The sequence below is a fragment of the Lithobates pipiens genome, unplaced genomic scaffold, assembly GCF_037356315.1.
Source record: "Lithobates pipiens isolate NorthernLeopardFrog02 unplaced genomic scaffold, aLitPip1_a1.2 Scaffold_8, whole genome shotgun sequence".
Classification (NCBI taxonomy): Eukaryota; Metazoa; Chordata; class Amphibia; order Anura; family Ranidae; genus Lithobates; species Lithobates pipiens.
In genome coordinates, this window is record NW_027507903.1 from 98522134 (window position 1) to 98537769 (window position 15636).

The following is a 15636-nucleotide window of genomic DNA, read 5'->3' on the forward strand; positions in this document are numbered from 1 at the left end:
ATAGTAAGGTAATGCAGATACTTATGTAAAAGTCTAGCAATTAATGGTAACCAGATCTCACTTAAAGGATCACTAATCCCACATCATAAGACACAGGCTAAAGGGTATAACAGCCTGTGACTGGCAGAAATCCACCAACACCATGTTTGCAAAAAATAATGAAGATTTGATTTCAAATATAGATTCTTATGACAATTTAATACAGTTTACTGAAACTTTTACTTTGTATTCCAAAGGCTATTTTGAACATGTGACCAGCAACAGAGTACTAGTAGCTCCTCCTGTTTATGTTTCCTTGCAGACAGATTGGGAAGGAGCTGGGTCATGTTGCATATCGATTAGGAAAAAGGGGCTTAGATTATTTTTTAATTAAATTACATTGACATCATTCACATAAATAGAAGGGACAATGTAAATTAAACAGTGTGTGTTTAGTATTACTTTAAAGTCAAACCACTAAATATCTACCACTTAGCTGCTATAGGTTGCTAAACTTTGCTCTTTTTTTCCTTATTAAAGCCATAACTCTCTATAATCAATACAGTATATTCTAGGCAAGACATTTTTAGTTGCTTATACATAAAGTTCCTTGAAAAAAAAATCCCATTGCTTATACTGCCCTCTACAAATCAGATACTGAAAAATAATCGTTAAAACTACTAATATCTGTATTTGATGTTTATTAAATAAAAATGAACCAGTCTTTTTGCACAGTTATACATATTTTACCTGCCCAGTACAAATGGATATTAGATGAGCTATTTCACAATTTACATATATATGTGAGAACAGCAATACACCCGCCAACAACCTCACTCCAGCTAGATCAGGTGTTCTTTACAGTCTATAAAAGGTCCGAGCACTTGCCTGCTAAGGGGGACAGGAGCACAATATAAAATATACTTCACAAAAATCCATAAAAATATATATTAGCTCTGTCCTTTTCTTTTTATGAATATAAATATGTAATTTAAGAACATGCATTCTCCAGGTAAAAGTTGCAAGCGTTTTTGCTATATACATAAACAATGGGTTTTGCACATAAAATACATAAAACAATTCTAATATTAAAAAAAGGTAGGTAATATGGTAAACAAGTAAAAGACAGCATCAGTTTCATTTGCTTCCAGCAGGCCTGTAACATTCACAAAGCAACTAACAGGTGTTACATTTTAATAAAACTATTTACTGTTACAATACTTTTGGGATCCAGGTTTCAAAGGGACCATTCCCTTATAGCCAGTCATTTCCCTGAAGAATATCAAGATATGCCAGAGGTGGCTAGCGTTGTCACCACAAAGTAAAAAAACAAAACAAAAAAAAACATCCTAATTGAAGCAGTGAAGCTGCAGTAAAATGGTCTAGTCCATATAGAGCATTCAGTGGGCTCATATGATTGTTTCTTATATCGCTTAGAGGTGGGCCATTGGCAAGTTCTCCCTGCAAAACATGTAGGTTGATTTACTAAATACTGTACACTTGCACCAGAGCTTAGTAAATAAGGTAAAGCTTCAGTTTGCAAACAAATCTCATGCAAGGAAATAATAAAATATATAAATATTATATATATATATATATATATATATATATATATATAATTAGTTATATAGTATTTTTGCTTGCACATGATTGGACGATACCAATCGGCAGAAGTTTCTCTCATTTACGAAGATCTAAAGCAAATGTTGTGCACAGTATATTTGCCTTCAGTAAAATCAACCCTGTTGTCTGTTCCTAGCCACCTACAGAGGTAGATGTACTAAAGATTTCTATCACCCAATCATTTGCAAGCAAAACTTTTTTTTTTTTACATTTTAGTTTCCTTGCACGTGATTAGGTAAAGCTTCATTTGCAAAGAATACCCAATCTACTAAAGCTCTAGAGCAAGTGCCCTTGCAGCGCACAGTAGATTTTCCTTTAGTAAATCAAGCACACGCTCTCCCACGAGGGTCAATCCTCCTGCTATAGCAAAGGTGTTCTCGCTTATGTTGCATTTTACACCATATAAAGTAAATTCAGGCAGGGGGAATGCATCTCCCTCAAAACTACAGCAGGAGCATAGTAATCCCAAGAATTCTAGGCACTGAGATCTCAACTCTATCAAATACTATAAATATATCAGATATGGATGGTTTAACCATTTAATGTATTAAACAGTTTACACCCTAGATGTGTTAAAAGCAGTACTTTACGCTCTTTACCATATTGTGCGTCTATCACTTTAGATCAACGGTCTACAACACAAATCCTCTGCCTGTACACTTTGTTAAAGCCTGGGTGCAACTTATGATGACCATGCAGCATCCAAGATGGGTCTGTTTACAAAAAGCAAAACCACTCCAGCTTACGAATATCAATTTTTATGGCGATAGGTGTGCTCTTCAAGATTAAGCAAATACAATCAATTTGGGGGTTGAGACAGACATCCATAGAAAATATAAAATAAAAAAATGACTGAATATGGTCTAGAATTAGTAGTACTTGTTCACACCTTTACATGCACTCCAAATTTAGGGTGCTATAAAGAACACATTTCAATTCTTTCTGGTAGTGTTCAGCTAGGACACAATGGAGCAGTTGGGCCAAAGCTTAGCACGATGAGGGAAGTGTAAAAACTTTGCTACATCATCCTAGACCAGCCTCTCAACCTTTTCAACGTGGAGGAACTCTTAAAAATAACTTTCCGGTCTCAGAGAACCCCTACTAAAAATTCCTATATCTACAACTCATGATACATTGGTGTGGTGTTCAGAGAAGGCGGCTCCTTACACTTGTCGTTACTGGGAAGAATTACCCCTTTTAGAAATAGCTAAAAAGATCAATGGTATCAGTGGGAACTCATCCCAGAAGCCCTATATTGCTCAAGGAGCCCTTAGCAATCTTTGGAGGAACCCTGGTTGAGAAACCCCGCCCTAGTATTTAAAGCATCCACAAGACTGAAACCTACACAAAGAAATGTGCCGGAGCAGACTGGTGCTAGTATTGAAGTTTTAAAGCCAAAACATCCCCCTTTGGAAACTCTAAATATGTAAATGTATTGCTTCATTTATTCACTAGCAGCCTTGATGCACTTTTTTTATTCTTTAATGCCATTTTCTTGACTTCTGTGTGGCCGCCATGTCCACTCCATTTCAAACAAAACTAGGAATCAGGGCACATGGGGAGATAAAGACTACATGTGAACACCATTTGGTGCCTGCATTGGAGTAGGTTTATGAATACAGGTTAACCAAGCAGGTCTATGCCATCAATCGTCCTATACAGTGGTTCACGCATGTCAGTGTAACAGGTACCTTATAAAAGGTGGAATTTGTTGTGCATATTGAATTCCATCTCTGGAACAAAACAAGATTAAAATTCCATCTTATATTTTAATGACACTTTTATAAAACCATTAAACATTCTTTTCTTCCAAAGTACTAAAAGTCAGTTACAACATCAAATGCCTAAAATCAACAGCCAATAACAGGCAGGACATCACTTGCCGTCAAAGGCATTTCTCTCAAATGTGTATAATATATCCAAAGCCCATATAATGTTCGCATTATATTTAAGCACGGCTTTAAAATTTCTGATACAACATATTTCTTCAATTTGGAAATGTTATTGAAAGTAAAGTTCTTTATACTCAAAGTGCAAATATAGACATACGTGTGGATCCCATCCAATGTAGTCAATGAGATGCAGAGAACACATGGGTTTATTTAATGTGTGCAGTAGCCAATCAGAATTTAATCTTTTTTGCTGAAACGCTTTCCATTAATTTAAATTTGTATTGTTGCTATGTGCTACAGCACATAATTATTGCTTTTTGCACTACATCTCATCAGCCCTAAATTGTAAACATATATAAAGGTGTATGGGTACACACACAATTTGTTGGTAGTGTACTTTATGGGAGGGGATAAGACTGGCTATACAATATACAACTTTATTGTACAGTTTTCCTATATTTACCAAAACCATATAATATGATGTCAAATCTAAATAAGTTCAATGTGTATGCAATTAGGCAGGCCCTTAAACTACACAGTTGAAAGTAACTCAAAAGCAAATTGAATAAGACAACTGTATAATGTATGGGCATCTTAAGGGCCAGTGTCAACAGGCTTTTGTTGATTTCACAAAGGTTTCTCCCCCCAATACAAGTCTATGAGAATGCAAAAGTAGCTTGAAGTAGGTCAAACGCAGGCCAGAAGGAAGTCCACTGCAGGTCACCTGTAAAAAAATTCTGATTGAACTCAGAAGTATCTCAAACTGATGTCAAACGTGGCATTTGCCCACAAAAAGCCAGTGGAAACTGTCTGAGACCTATTTCACACTACCGTTAGCACACGCTTTTTTTTTCCTGGTGAGATTTTTGCAAACTCCTGTTGCTGGGATGACGAGCGTGTGCAAAGAGCTGCTGCAAAGCCCATACAATGCAACGCCAGCTCATGGTGGCCACAGCCATCTGTGACCTGTGGTTAAGAACAGATGTCTGTCTGCTTTTAGTAGAGCTGCACAATTGTTATTTATTATAAATGTATTAATCGTGATCTCGATTCACCCCCTCTGACTATCTCTCCTGCAGAGGTTGCTGATTCTTGCATATAAACAAGTGGAGAAACTATCTGCTCACTCAGCTGTCAAAAGAAAAACTTCCATGCAGTCTGCCAAGTTTTTTTTATTTTTTATTTTTTAACTTGTAACATTGTAACTAAGCTTCCTTCTTAGATCAAAGGGATAGAACGTCTGTGTAAATAGATAATTGGGGCAGACTGCCAAGTTTCTGTAAATGCAGGAAGTTTAACCACTTAAAGTCTAAATCTTTTTCTGACACTTCTTTAAGTTACTTGGAACCCCCAAACATTATATATATTTTAGCAGAGACCCTAGGGAATAAAATGGCAATTACTGCAATATTTTATGTCGCACTGTATTTGCCCAGCGGTCTTTCTAATGCAATTTTTTGGGAAAAAAATTCACTTCAATGAATAAAAAAAAAAAAAAAAAAAAAAAAAAAAGTAAAGTAAAGTTAGCCCAATTTTGTTTATTTTAATGTGAAAGATGTTACGCCGCGAGAATCGCGATCCATCTTCTAAGCAAAAAAAATCTTTTTTTTTAAATTTTCATTTTAGCCAGAATCATGCAGCTCTAGCTTTCAGCCATAATCATCTGTGTCTAACCACAGGCAACTGTTGGCTGTGTGAATAGTCCACATATAGTAGCTCTTTGCACACACCTGTCATTGCAGCTTGAGGAAATGTGTGAATGAGACCCAATAATTATCAAAATATACACTGACTGCATAATTAAAATTGCAAAGTGAACAGCTTATCAGGAAACATTCAGGTCTCATAACACTATACATAACCTGGACTGTGCATATAGATGGCAGACATTAAAGACACAGATTCGGTTTTTAAGTGACAACTTTTGGGGGTTACATTTTAGAAAACATCACTAGGTATAAAGTGATTTCACGTCAAACCTATGCACGTTAACTCAATGGTTTTAAAAGGGCAATGTCACACATGCAATAGCTTCAAACCGTTCTCATTTGGAATCCTGTTGAGAAAACGTGAAGTAGAGCCGACAGTCAACAGGCTTCTTAGCTGCTGTTATCCAACGTAGCTGGTGATGAATATGTAACATCTGATTTATAGCTGCATGTACCACAGCCTGCCACAATTTGCTACATAAAATTATGAGAAATAAGTGGCTGCTACAAATTTCTTGTATAAAATTGGCAGTGTGTCATAGCCCTTACTTAGAGGAATTTGCCTTAAGAAATCTACTGTGCTACCATTTAAAGAATTGACATAACTAAAAAATAGTTGTATGTGGCAAATAACAGCTGACAGCATTTTGTATGCTTCAGTCTAGCCATATGATATATGAAAAATAATCAGTCTTATAAAAATGCAGATGAGCCCTCTTAAAAAGAAACAATACATTTTCAAGAGCTTCCATGTCTCCGTTATAATAGATTTGTGATATGCAGCAAGGATGTGGGCTAGGTTTACTAAAGTGCAAAAAGCCCACCAAGGGACAACCCATTAACTGCTCAAATACTGCTGTGACTAATAATTTAAATTTTCTGAAAACGGACGCTGTCACATTCTATTCTAAAACCCCTATACACTATGTGACCCACACTGCAATATTACCTGTGATAGATCTTAGTATTTTCTACTACAACAATACTCAAAGCACTTATCACCTTCTCTAAACCAAAAGAACATACTGATAAATCACCTGTTTCTAGGTGTTAGACACTAAGCAAATAAAATAATATGGCAAAAAGTGCATACAGGAGCTCAAGCAAGTCAATCCACCATACCCTTGTGTTGCCATATACCTGTATGCAATGATTCAAAATCAATGACCAGTTTTGCAAACACTGTGCAGCATTCGGCAGATGGAGCCCTGACTCCAAATTATAAGTAACCACGGTGGGTACTCCTGCCACTAACTTCTCATACATTGCTTGGAACCCAAAATCAGTTACACAAATGTTTAATATGTAGGGCACCAGCAACATTTTGTAAAAGTATATATTGCAACGGTGTTGGATGCCTGTGTTGTCTTGTAACAGTCTGTTTCCATGGGGGGTTTCAGTTCTTGAGGATAGATCCCACAGTCACTGCTGAAAAGGCACCTTTTGTAACATGAAAACTATACAACTAGATACTGCAAATAGAAGAAACAGACAGACATTCTTCAACTACTTGTTGGACGGTCTTTAGTTTTGTCAGACATCTACAGTATTATTGCTCAGTGACTGGGTCTTCACTCTTCTTGTTAAGATCCTTGTCAATCCTAGTAGAAGAATAAATACAGGAAAATTACACTTGGTGAATTTAAAATATCTTATGAGACTATAAAATTCTTCTTTTGTTTTCAGTGTCATCAGTGTTACATATATGGTGATCAAAAACTATTTATTGGATAGTCATAAAAAAAAACCTGAAGAATCTCTGGTGATTCATCAAGTCTTAAAGCATTAAGACAAATTATTATGCTTGCCACAGCTGAGCATGCTTGAGGTTACCTTTTGGTGTTTTGTAGACTCCAAGAACCAAATCACACAAGGTTAGACCAGTTTCTCTCATCAAGGACAAATTGCAAACAATGTTTAGGACATGCATGATTCACACAATATAACTTATCAATACCAAGTAACATTTCCAGACCTGAAAAGGTTGAACACTAGTAAACTAACTTTGGAAAATGCAAACGGTTCCACTTGGCCTCAATAGAAGCGCCTCAGAACCAAGGCTACAGAAACGTTCCAGTATTACAAATGGGCACTAAAGTGCTGCATGTTATTTTCCTAATGCGATTCACTGAAAATGGGGAGCTGTAAAGACCATGATAAACAGTATAGATTATGATGTCAATTCCATAACCATTAGAATGGATTTTTATGCACACAATGGTGAGCATATGTCAAGGGTACAACCACTCTAAAAATATCTACCGTATTTGCCGGCGTATAAGGCGGCTGGGCATATAAGACGACCCCCTAATCTTCCATTTTAAATGTTGGATTTGTGCTATACATGCCGTATAAGACGACCCCCTTCCGACCTGTCAGCCTGCTGGATGTGCGGTAATGCCGTATGTTCAGTAGCTTTGTGTAACAGTTAACATACAGTATACTGCGCTAAGCCAATCACAGCGAGCAAAGTATTCTATTAATGAATACAACGCCTACTCGGATTGGCAGGGGCTGTAACATCATCAGCCCGCGCCTCTGACTCTCAAAGCCAATCAGAGCAGGCTACCGTATGTAGCCTGCTCGGATTGGCAGAGGTGGTTACTCCAATCCGAGCAGGCTTTGTATTCACTAATAGAATACATTGCTTGCCAGGATTGGCTCAGTGGTGTATACAGTATTACTGCACATTCAGCAAGCATCCAGAGGGATGTTATGCAGCGGGCGGCTTGCATACAAGACAGCTTTGCTTTATACCCGGCGTATAAGACGACCCCCGCTTTTTGGCTGTTTTTTTTAGTGTAAAAGGTTGTCTTACACGCCGGAAAATACGGTAGATTAATCCACACAGGGGCTCATGTTTTACAAAAAAAAAGAAAAAGTTGAATGTGCTTTTTGGTGTGTGTGTGGTAAAACTACATACAGTACCCACTTCATTCAAAAGGCCACACAGCCTCAACTGCGTTACAATTTTAGAAAATGGGACTATGCTATTATGTTTTGCCTTAGCAAATGCATTATTTTAAGCCATTTAGTTAGCAGCCTGTTTGAAGCCTTTTCTGATTTAGCTACAATGGGACTTCATAGGATATTGAGCAATAAGACAGACATTTTTTAATGCATTAAGCTCCTGAAGGAAACACTAGATATCATACAAAAATAGATAGGCAGGTGTGTTTTCTGGTTATATTTAACGAGTACCAGTATCTTGCATTTAATGAGACTAAAGCTGTTCATTAAAGAAGCTAAACTATAATTAGTCTAGTCTAAATTTGGGGCCAAGCAACTATTTAACACCAGCAGGTACAGCTGTAGCCTGAAAACAAGGCTCAGCATGCCCCAAGCGCAATCCCAATTTCTTAAACAAATGGCACCGGTTGTGTAATTGGAACATATGTGTGCAATTCACATATGCTATACACAAGTTCATAGCCCATATTACAATGCGCAGTGCCATTGCAAGAAATTAATTGGGTTGTGCACAGACTTGTCGAATCCCCGATTTTGAGAAAGATTTCATGCAAGCAATAAATGGTGGTACTAAAGCATACTAAAGTTACATTTAATGGTGCAGTTTGTGTCTACTACATCATTAGGTATTATCACTTTTCCCAGAGGGTGTAACTTGTATAGGGGGGTATAGCCGAAGCCTGTGACATCCAGTCGCGATCACCATTATGGTGAGCTGAATTTTCCATGCTTGTTATCCTGCTACTTCTTGTCAGTTTTTTTAATCTAGTATATTTTCAATAAAATGTGAGAATACAGAGAGCACTATGGTTTTTGTTTTTTATTTTGTGATGTGTTATGCAGAGGAGTGAAGAGGAAAGGGGTCAGTTATACCCATGCATTGGAAGATAAGGAGACAAGGAGATAAGGAGATCTTTCTACATTCCCCAAAGCAGGGATCTTTCTGGCTCTGTGGTGGGATCAGAAAGTTGAGGTGAGTGAACACTTCACATAATAGTGGTGGGTCAGCAGGAGCATCGTGATGATAGAAAAATTGTCAGAGTAGTACTTCACATCACAGGATTTCTTATATTTGTTATTCAAGGCGTTGGACATTTGAGAAATTTATATTGCTATGTGGTACACGTCATTGCAAAATTGATTTGCATTTCACGTGTTCATGATATTCATGTCTATGCACTCAGTCATTAGTTCAATTTACACTTTATTGCACTGTATGTGTGTATAATATATATATATATATATATATATATATATATATATATATATATATATATATATATATATATATATATATATATATATATATAAAAATAATTTTACAACATACAGGGGTTGGAAGGTGAACACACCTATAAAGTGCTAGTGGCCATTCAACCTGGGTAATGGGGTTTAATTATTAGCATTGTGTAAGGGAGGTCACTGATTAGTTTCACTATATAAAATTGTCACTTTCAAGATAGCTTACCTTAAATTTGACTACCTATGACATGATTATTTTATGTTGCTTCTGAATGAGACCTGCACCTTCCAAGCAGCCTTCATGCTGCTCTTAAGTATATTTCTGTCCAGCTTAATAACATTTGTAAAATACTGAAAACTAACACACACACAAACAAGATTTCAGTTTAAGTATACACACTTAATAGGATCCAATAGTTTCACATACTACAAATGCAGCAATGTCAATGTACAGCCTTGAAAATAAAAAGATTAAAATAAATCCATAAAGTAATATAACTAATGGAGTATAAAAATAAAAAAAAGTAATCGTCTTAAAAGCGACGGCAATGTGTAATTGGGATAGTATCGGATATCTGAATTGATTTAGCCTTTCAATTAAGTGGTGCATTGTTGATGCCAAATTTTGGTTAATGAAATGTAGCTCATGCAAGCTGTGCGATTGTGGATATAGCATTTTAATTACAGGCAAAAGAAAACTGCAAGTTGGATATAAGTTAGATCACTGACAATCGGCTGCATGAAAGCTAATGCGATTGTGCGAAACTGGGAGGGGAAACATTCTCCATTGTGAAGTATTGGTTAGCTTGAACCCTTGTGCACAGCAAATACAAACATTACACTATACAAGCAATTTTTTAATTTATTTCTGCTCACTAAAATATATAACATAACAAGAAAGGAAGAGTCATGCGGTATTAATTGTAAAATTGACTAAACACATGCTGAACATTCTCTTAGAAAAACAAGGTGGAATGCATGTGCACTGTATTAATATTTCGGTCCAACGATGCATTAAAAGATGCCATTCCAGGTGCATGAGTAATTTACAGCAAACTAAAAGGAATCTTGTTTACATAGGCCGATAATTATATTTAAAGCAATAATGGTCACAGTGGTAGGCTATGTCTATGGTGCATGTTTAATATTTACTTATGCAATATGGTATTCTGTAAGCCAACCAATAGGGGAAGGGTTAGTTAGTGCAGAAGATGGACTTGTCTTTGTGCAGCCTATTAAAAGGTGTACAGATACCTTTTGTTTTTCTTTTTACATTTTCCTTCGTCATACCTTAGTAGGAAAGAGTTGGAATTCAGTAAATAGAAAATTAATAAACTGTTTAGGATAGAAAAGTTATACTAGTATCATAATTCACACGTGTATATCAAGAACCACAACATAGATATCTACATATACTGCAATACTTTGCTTTAAAGAGTTTAAATTCACCCCATCAAGGTATTAAATGAGAACCTTTTTTTCATAGTTTAAAGTGATTGTAAACCCTTACATATATAACAGTGAATCGACTGGCCTCTGGTGATGCACAGAGGAAAAAAATCCACCTATATAAAAATTGTACCTGTTTATCTACAGCCGTCTTTTCACTACATCCATTCTAAGGCCAGCTCTAAAAAGCAGGGGCTAGAGAGGTGAAGTTACAGCAGTGAGGAGAGCTCTGAGTTGATTGGAGGAGAGGGGAGACCCCCGCTTCACACAAAACAGAGCTGAGACTGTCAGTCTGCTGGAGGTCCCTTCCATGTTACCTTCTTTCTCTTGGTGTCAGGAAAACTCGTAAGAAGTGATTTATGCTTATAGCAGAGAAATGAGGCTGTGCTCACTTAGCACACATTGCATAATGATAGGGTTTGTTCATATTTCATGTCTGAGGTTTACAACCACTTTCAGCTCATTTTAATGGGCTGCAGTACTTACAGGAAACAGGGGGGGGCCTCCTTTAAGAGCCTTAGCAGGCATGCGCAGTTGCACGGCAGGAGACCCAATGCGCATGGCTGGCGGTCAAGAGAACAAGAATGGGGATATGTGTGTGTGTAAACACACAAAGCCCAGTTCTGTCAGGGGAGAAGAGATGCAAATAGTCTCCTCCTTCAGCGAGTCTCATCCCCCCACAGTTAGAAACACCTAGCAGGGAACACAGTTAACCCCTTGATCACCCCTTAGTGTTAACCCCTTCCCTGCCAGTGACATTTACACCGTAATCAGTGCATTTTTATAGCTCTGACTGCTGTATAAATGTCAATGGTCCCAAAAAAGTGTCAAAAGTGTCTGATCTGTCCGCTGCAATGTCACAGTCCCAATAAAAATTGTTGATCGCCAACATCACCAGTGTAAAAAAAAAAAAAAAAAAAAAAAAAAAAAAACACACACAAATACACACATACATCTATTCCCTATTTTGTAGACGCTATAACTTGCACAAACCAATTGTCTCTTTGTTTATAGTGCAAAAAAGAAAAACCGCAGAGGCGATCAAAAACCACCCAAAGAAAACTGTGGGGGGTACATCCCTCCGAGCAATTGTCGGTTAAAGCGACGCAGTGCTGGATCGCAAAAAAATGGCCTGGTCAGTAAGGGAGCAAATCCTTCTGAGGCTGAACTGGGTAAATATGGACCAGTAACAACGCAAAAGGAGAAGGGGGGAAAAAAAAAAAAAAAAAGAAGAAGGATTTTTATACCTGCTGAGAAATCTATTTTCATTAAATCCATTGAGGGCAAGGAATGTGGCAATTGTTGAACATATGGGTTATACTGCTGAATGTTTGGACACAAACAATAACCCTTTAAACCATCCCCTGCCCTCAACTGTCACGCCTCAAGTTTGTTAGCTAGCAGCACATAAGGTCAATAGCACAGAGATAAGTGAAATTTCATTCCAAAGGACACAAAATAAACAATCCAACTAAGGGGTGTGTAACAGCCACTGAGAAACCCAACGGTGTGACAAGGCTCGCATTTTAAAAGTGTCTTGTAGTTTAATGCCTCTGCCATTTGGCCATTACTTCTCCTTTTCCAATTTTCTTCCTTTCTCTATGTTGGCCAGCAAGGCTTCTTTAACCACTTAAGGACCAGGCCTCGTTTTGAAATTTTGGTGTTCACATGGTTAAAACATTTGTTTTGCTAGAAAATTACTTAGAACCCCCAAACATTATATATTTTTTTGAACACCCTATAGAATAAAATGGCAGTCATTTCAATACTTTTTTCACACCGTATTTGCGCAGCGGTCTTACAAGCGCACTTTTTTTTGGAAAAAAATTAACTTTTTTGAATAAAAAATAAGACCGCAGTAAAATGAGCCCAATTATTTTTTTATTGATACCCAACATGTCATGCTTCAAAATTGCACCTGCTCGTGGAATGGCGACAAACTTTTACCCTACGCTACAGAGGAGGTCTATTGCTAGAATGATTGCTCTCACTCTACCGATCGCGGAGATACCTCACATGTGTGGTTTGAACACCGTTTTCATATGCGGCGCTACTTACGTATGTGGTCACTTCTGCGCGCAAGCGTGGCGGAACGGGGCACGTTTAAAATTTATTTTACCTTTTATTTTTACACCGTTTAAAAAAAAAAAAAAAATTCACTTTTATTCCTATTACAAGGAATATAAACATCCCTTGTAATAGAACAAAAACATGACAGGACCTCTTAAACATGAGATCTGGGGTCAAAAAGTCCTCAGAACTCATATTTAGACTAAAATGCAATAAAAAAATTGTAATTTAAAAAAATCATTAAAAAAAATTGTTGACGTTGCTTCAGCCCAGCAACTCGCCTCCATGCACAGCTACGGTAAGCAGCGGAAGGCACCGGATTGCGGCAGGAGGGGGCCCTCTCCCACCGAATCCGCCACAGTGGGCGGTCCATAAGTGGTTAATAAATTCTTCCTTTACATCTTTCTTGTCACGACATGCTTTGTTAAAACACTGATGGAATGGCGTTTCAACATGTGCTGTTGTGTTTCTCTGATTGCATATGGATCAATGTGCGACATTTAAAAAGGGGGGGGGGGGGGGGTGATAATGTTATCATTAATTTAATTACACATTGGGAATTTTTGGTCTGGGGGTATAAAACCTGTTTTTAGCATTGTGTGCTTCAAGAGGCGGTCCAGCGCCCCCTCCACTCCAGTCCTCAAGATGCCCCAACAGGCCATGTTTTCAAGATTTCCTTCAGATGAAATGGCTGTGGTAATTACTTACCTTACCTTTATGGCTACAGCATTGGTGTGATGCTGCAGCTCCCCCCCCCCCCCCCCGCTAGCTCACAACATGACCCTGATCACTCATTTCTCAGTCTTCACTGAGCAGAAAATAGTGACCGTCAGTCACCACTCTTCTCTGTCCCTTCAGCGCTCACTGGAACCCCACCCAGGCTGTGCAGGGGGTGGGAGCAGCTGGCTCAGACTCTCAGCGGCATTCTAAGACTGAGCCAGCTGATGCTCAGGTATGATCTGGGTTCAAGGTCGGGATCCCTCCAGAACCTGGGACTAGCTCTGTGATGTCAGCTGAATCTGGGCTACCAGAGTGTTGAAGTACACTCCTGTGACCCACAAGAGAAATATGGGCAAAACAGCTTTGGTCATACTTCTCTTTTAAAGCTTTATTTTTTCACCAGTAAACACAACTCTCCTGAAGATAGCAGTATAACCCATATGTCCAAGAAATATTACATTACTGTATGCCTCAATGGGCGATGAAGAAAAGGTATGGGTAAAAGAGGTTATATATGCGTTACGTTGGGTGTGATCTCTGGATGGATTAAAAGACCTAAGGGCTGAAAAGAGAAGAAAAAACAAATATAGGTTTAACATGCATTCAGAAAACTGTATGTATAGTAAATTGTAAAGATTATCACATACTGTTTTATGCACTCTGGTATGCCAACATACTCCATAGGAATAAGTTCTGCCAATTCTGCCAGGCTAAAAACATACTTAATTTTCTGGCTGAATTTTGAGCTAGATAGAAACAAACAAACAAAAAAAAAAAAAGACAAAAGAAAAAACAATTAACCATAATATACATAAACACAAACACAAAGTATATTAACATAAAATCAATCTTACCTAATGAAAGGTCTAGTAATAGCTAAGAGAGTTCTGATGAACCAGGAAGGATGAACTATTATGAGGGACTTCAGATTTTTCCTCAACCTAAAAACACAAAAACATTATTGCCCTTCTATGTGTTCTTTTTGTTCAGATGATTAAAGATGGTCAAAAAACCATGACATTTAAGTAAATAACCATTCTCTACAAATATCTCCATCATTCCCCAAACTACTCCTGACGCTCCTATACTAGACGAACAGCAGTCATAGTGCCATATGGTGACTTATACATTTTACAGCAGCATAATTTGCAAATGCTTTCAAAAGGACAAGAAAAACTTAACTTTTACATCAAATTTCGATTTAGTTTAAGCCATAGTCTTTTGACTAAAATGCCATTTTAGTCTTAGTCGTACGTTAGACGACTAAAATAGCGCCAATTTAGCCAACAAAATAAACACTGCAGGTAAAGTAAACATTATAAGCATATACAAAATAATTACAGGGCCCCATTTTTTTTTACCAGCTTTAGATTCTGTCTTATTTAAAATGGTTCTAAAGGCAGGGTTTTTTTTTTTTTTTTTTTTATCTTAACCACTTAAGCCCCGGACCAATTTACAGCCAAAATGACCAGACCCCTTTTTGTGATTCGGCACTGTGTCGCTTTAACTGACAATTGCGCAGTCGTATGACGTGGCTCCCAAACTAAATTGGCGTCCTTTTTTACCCACAAATAGAGCTCTCTTTTGGTGGTTTTTGATCACCTCTGCGGTTTTTATTTTTTGCACTATAGACAAAAATATAGCGACAATTTTGAAAAAAATGCAATATTGATAGGTCTGCGCAAAAGTTATAGCATTTACAAAATAGGGGATAGATTTATAGCATTTTTATTAATTATTTTTTATTTTCTTGTTTTACTACTAATGGCGGTGATCAGCGATTTTAATTGTGACTGCTACATTATGGCGGAAACTTGGGACATTTTTGGGACCATTGTCAGTTGAACAGCAATCAGTGCTATTTAAATGCACCGATTCCTGTGTAAATGACACTGGCATTGAAGGATTTAACCACTAGGGGGCAGGGAGGGGTTAAGTGACGTGAGTTTTTTTTTTTTTGCTGTTGGAAGGGGGGGGGGTTT

General features: G+C 37.5%; 1 protein-coding gene across 4 annotated transcripts in view; it reads right to left on the reverse strand.

Moving 5' to 3' along the window:
* Positions 1 to 663: 663 nt before the first annotated feature.
* The window catches only part of BNIP2 (BCL2 interacting protein 2), a 110067-nt gene continuing 95094 nt past the window's right edge, over positions 664 to 15636 (reverse strand). For 2 of the 4 annotated variants that reach the window (XM_077472805.1, XM_077472807.1), the window contains 4 exons: positions 14509 to 14595; positions 14302 to 14400; positions 10670 to 10705; positions 664 to 6804 (listed from right to left, as the gene is read on the reverse strand). In XM_077472805.1, coding sequence (XP_077328931.1) covers positions 6753 to 6804; positions 10670 to 10705; positions 14302 to 14400; positions 14509 to 14595 — 274 coding nt within the window. In that variant the 3' untranslated portion in view covers positions 664 to 6752. The remainder of the gene's footprint in view (positions 6805 to 10669; positions 10706 to 14301; positions 14401 to 14508; positions 14596 to 15636) is intronic. The other 2 variants (XM_077472806.1, XM_077472808.1) reach the window with 1 other exon arrangement.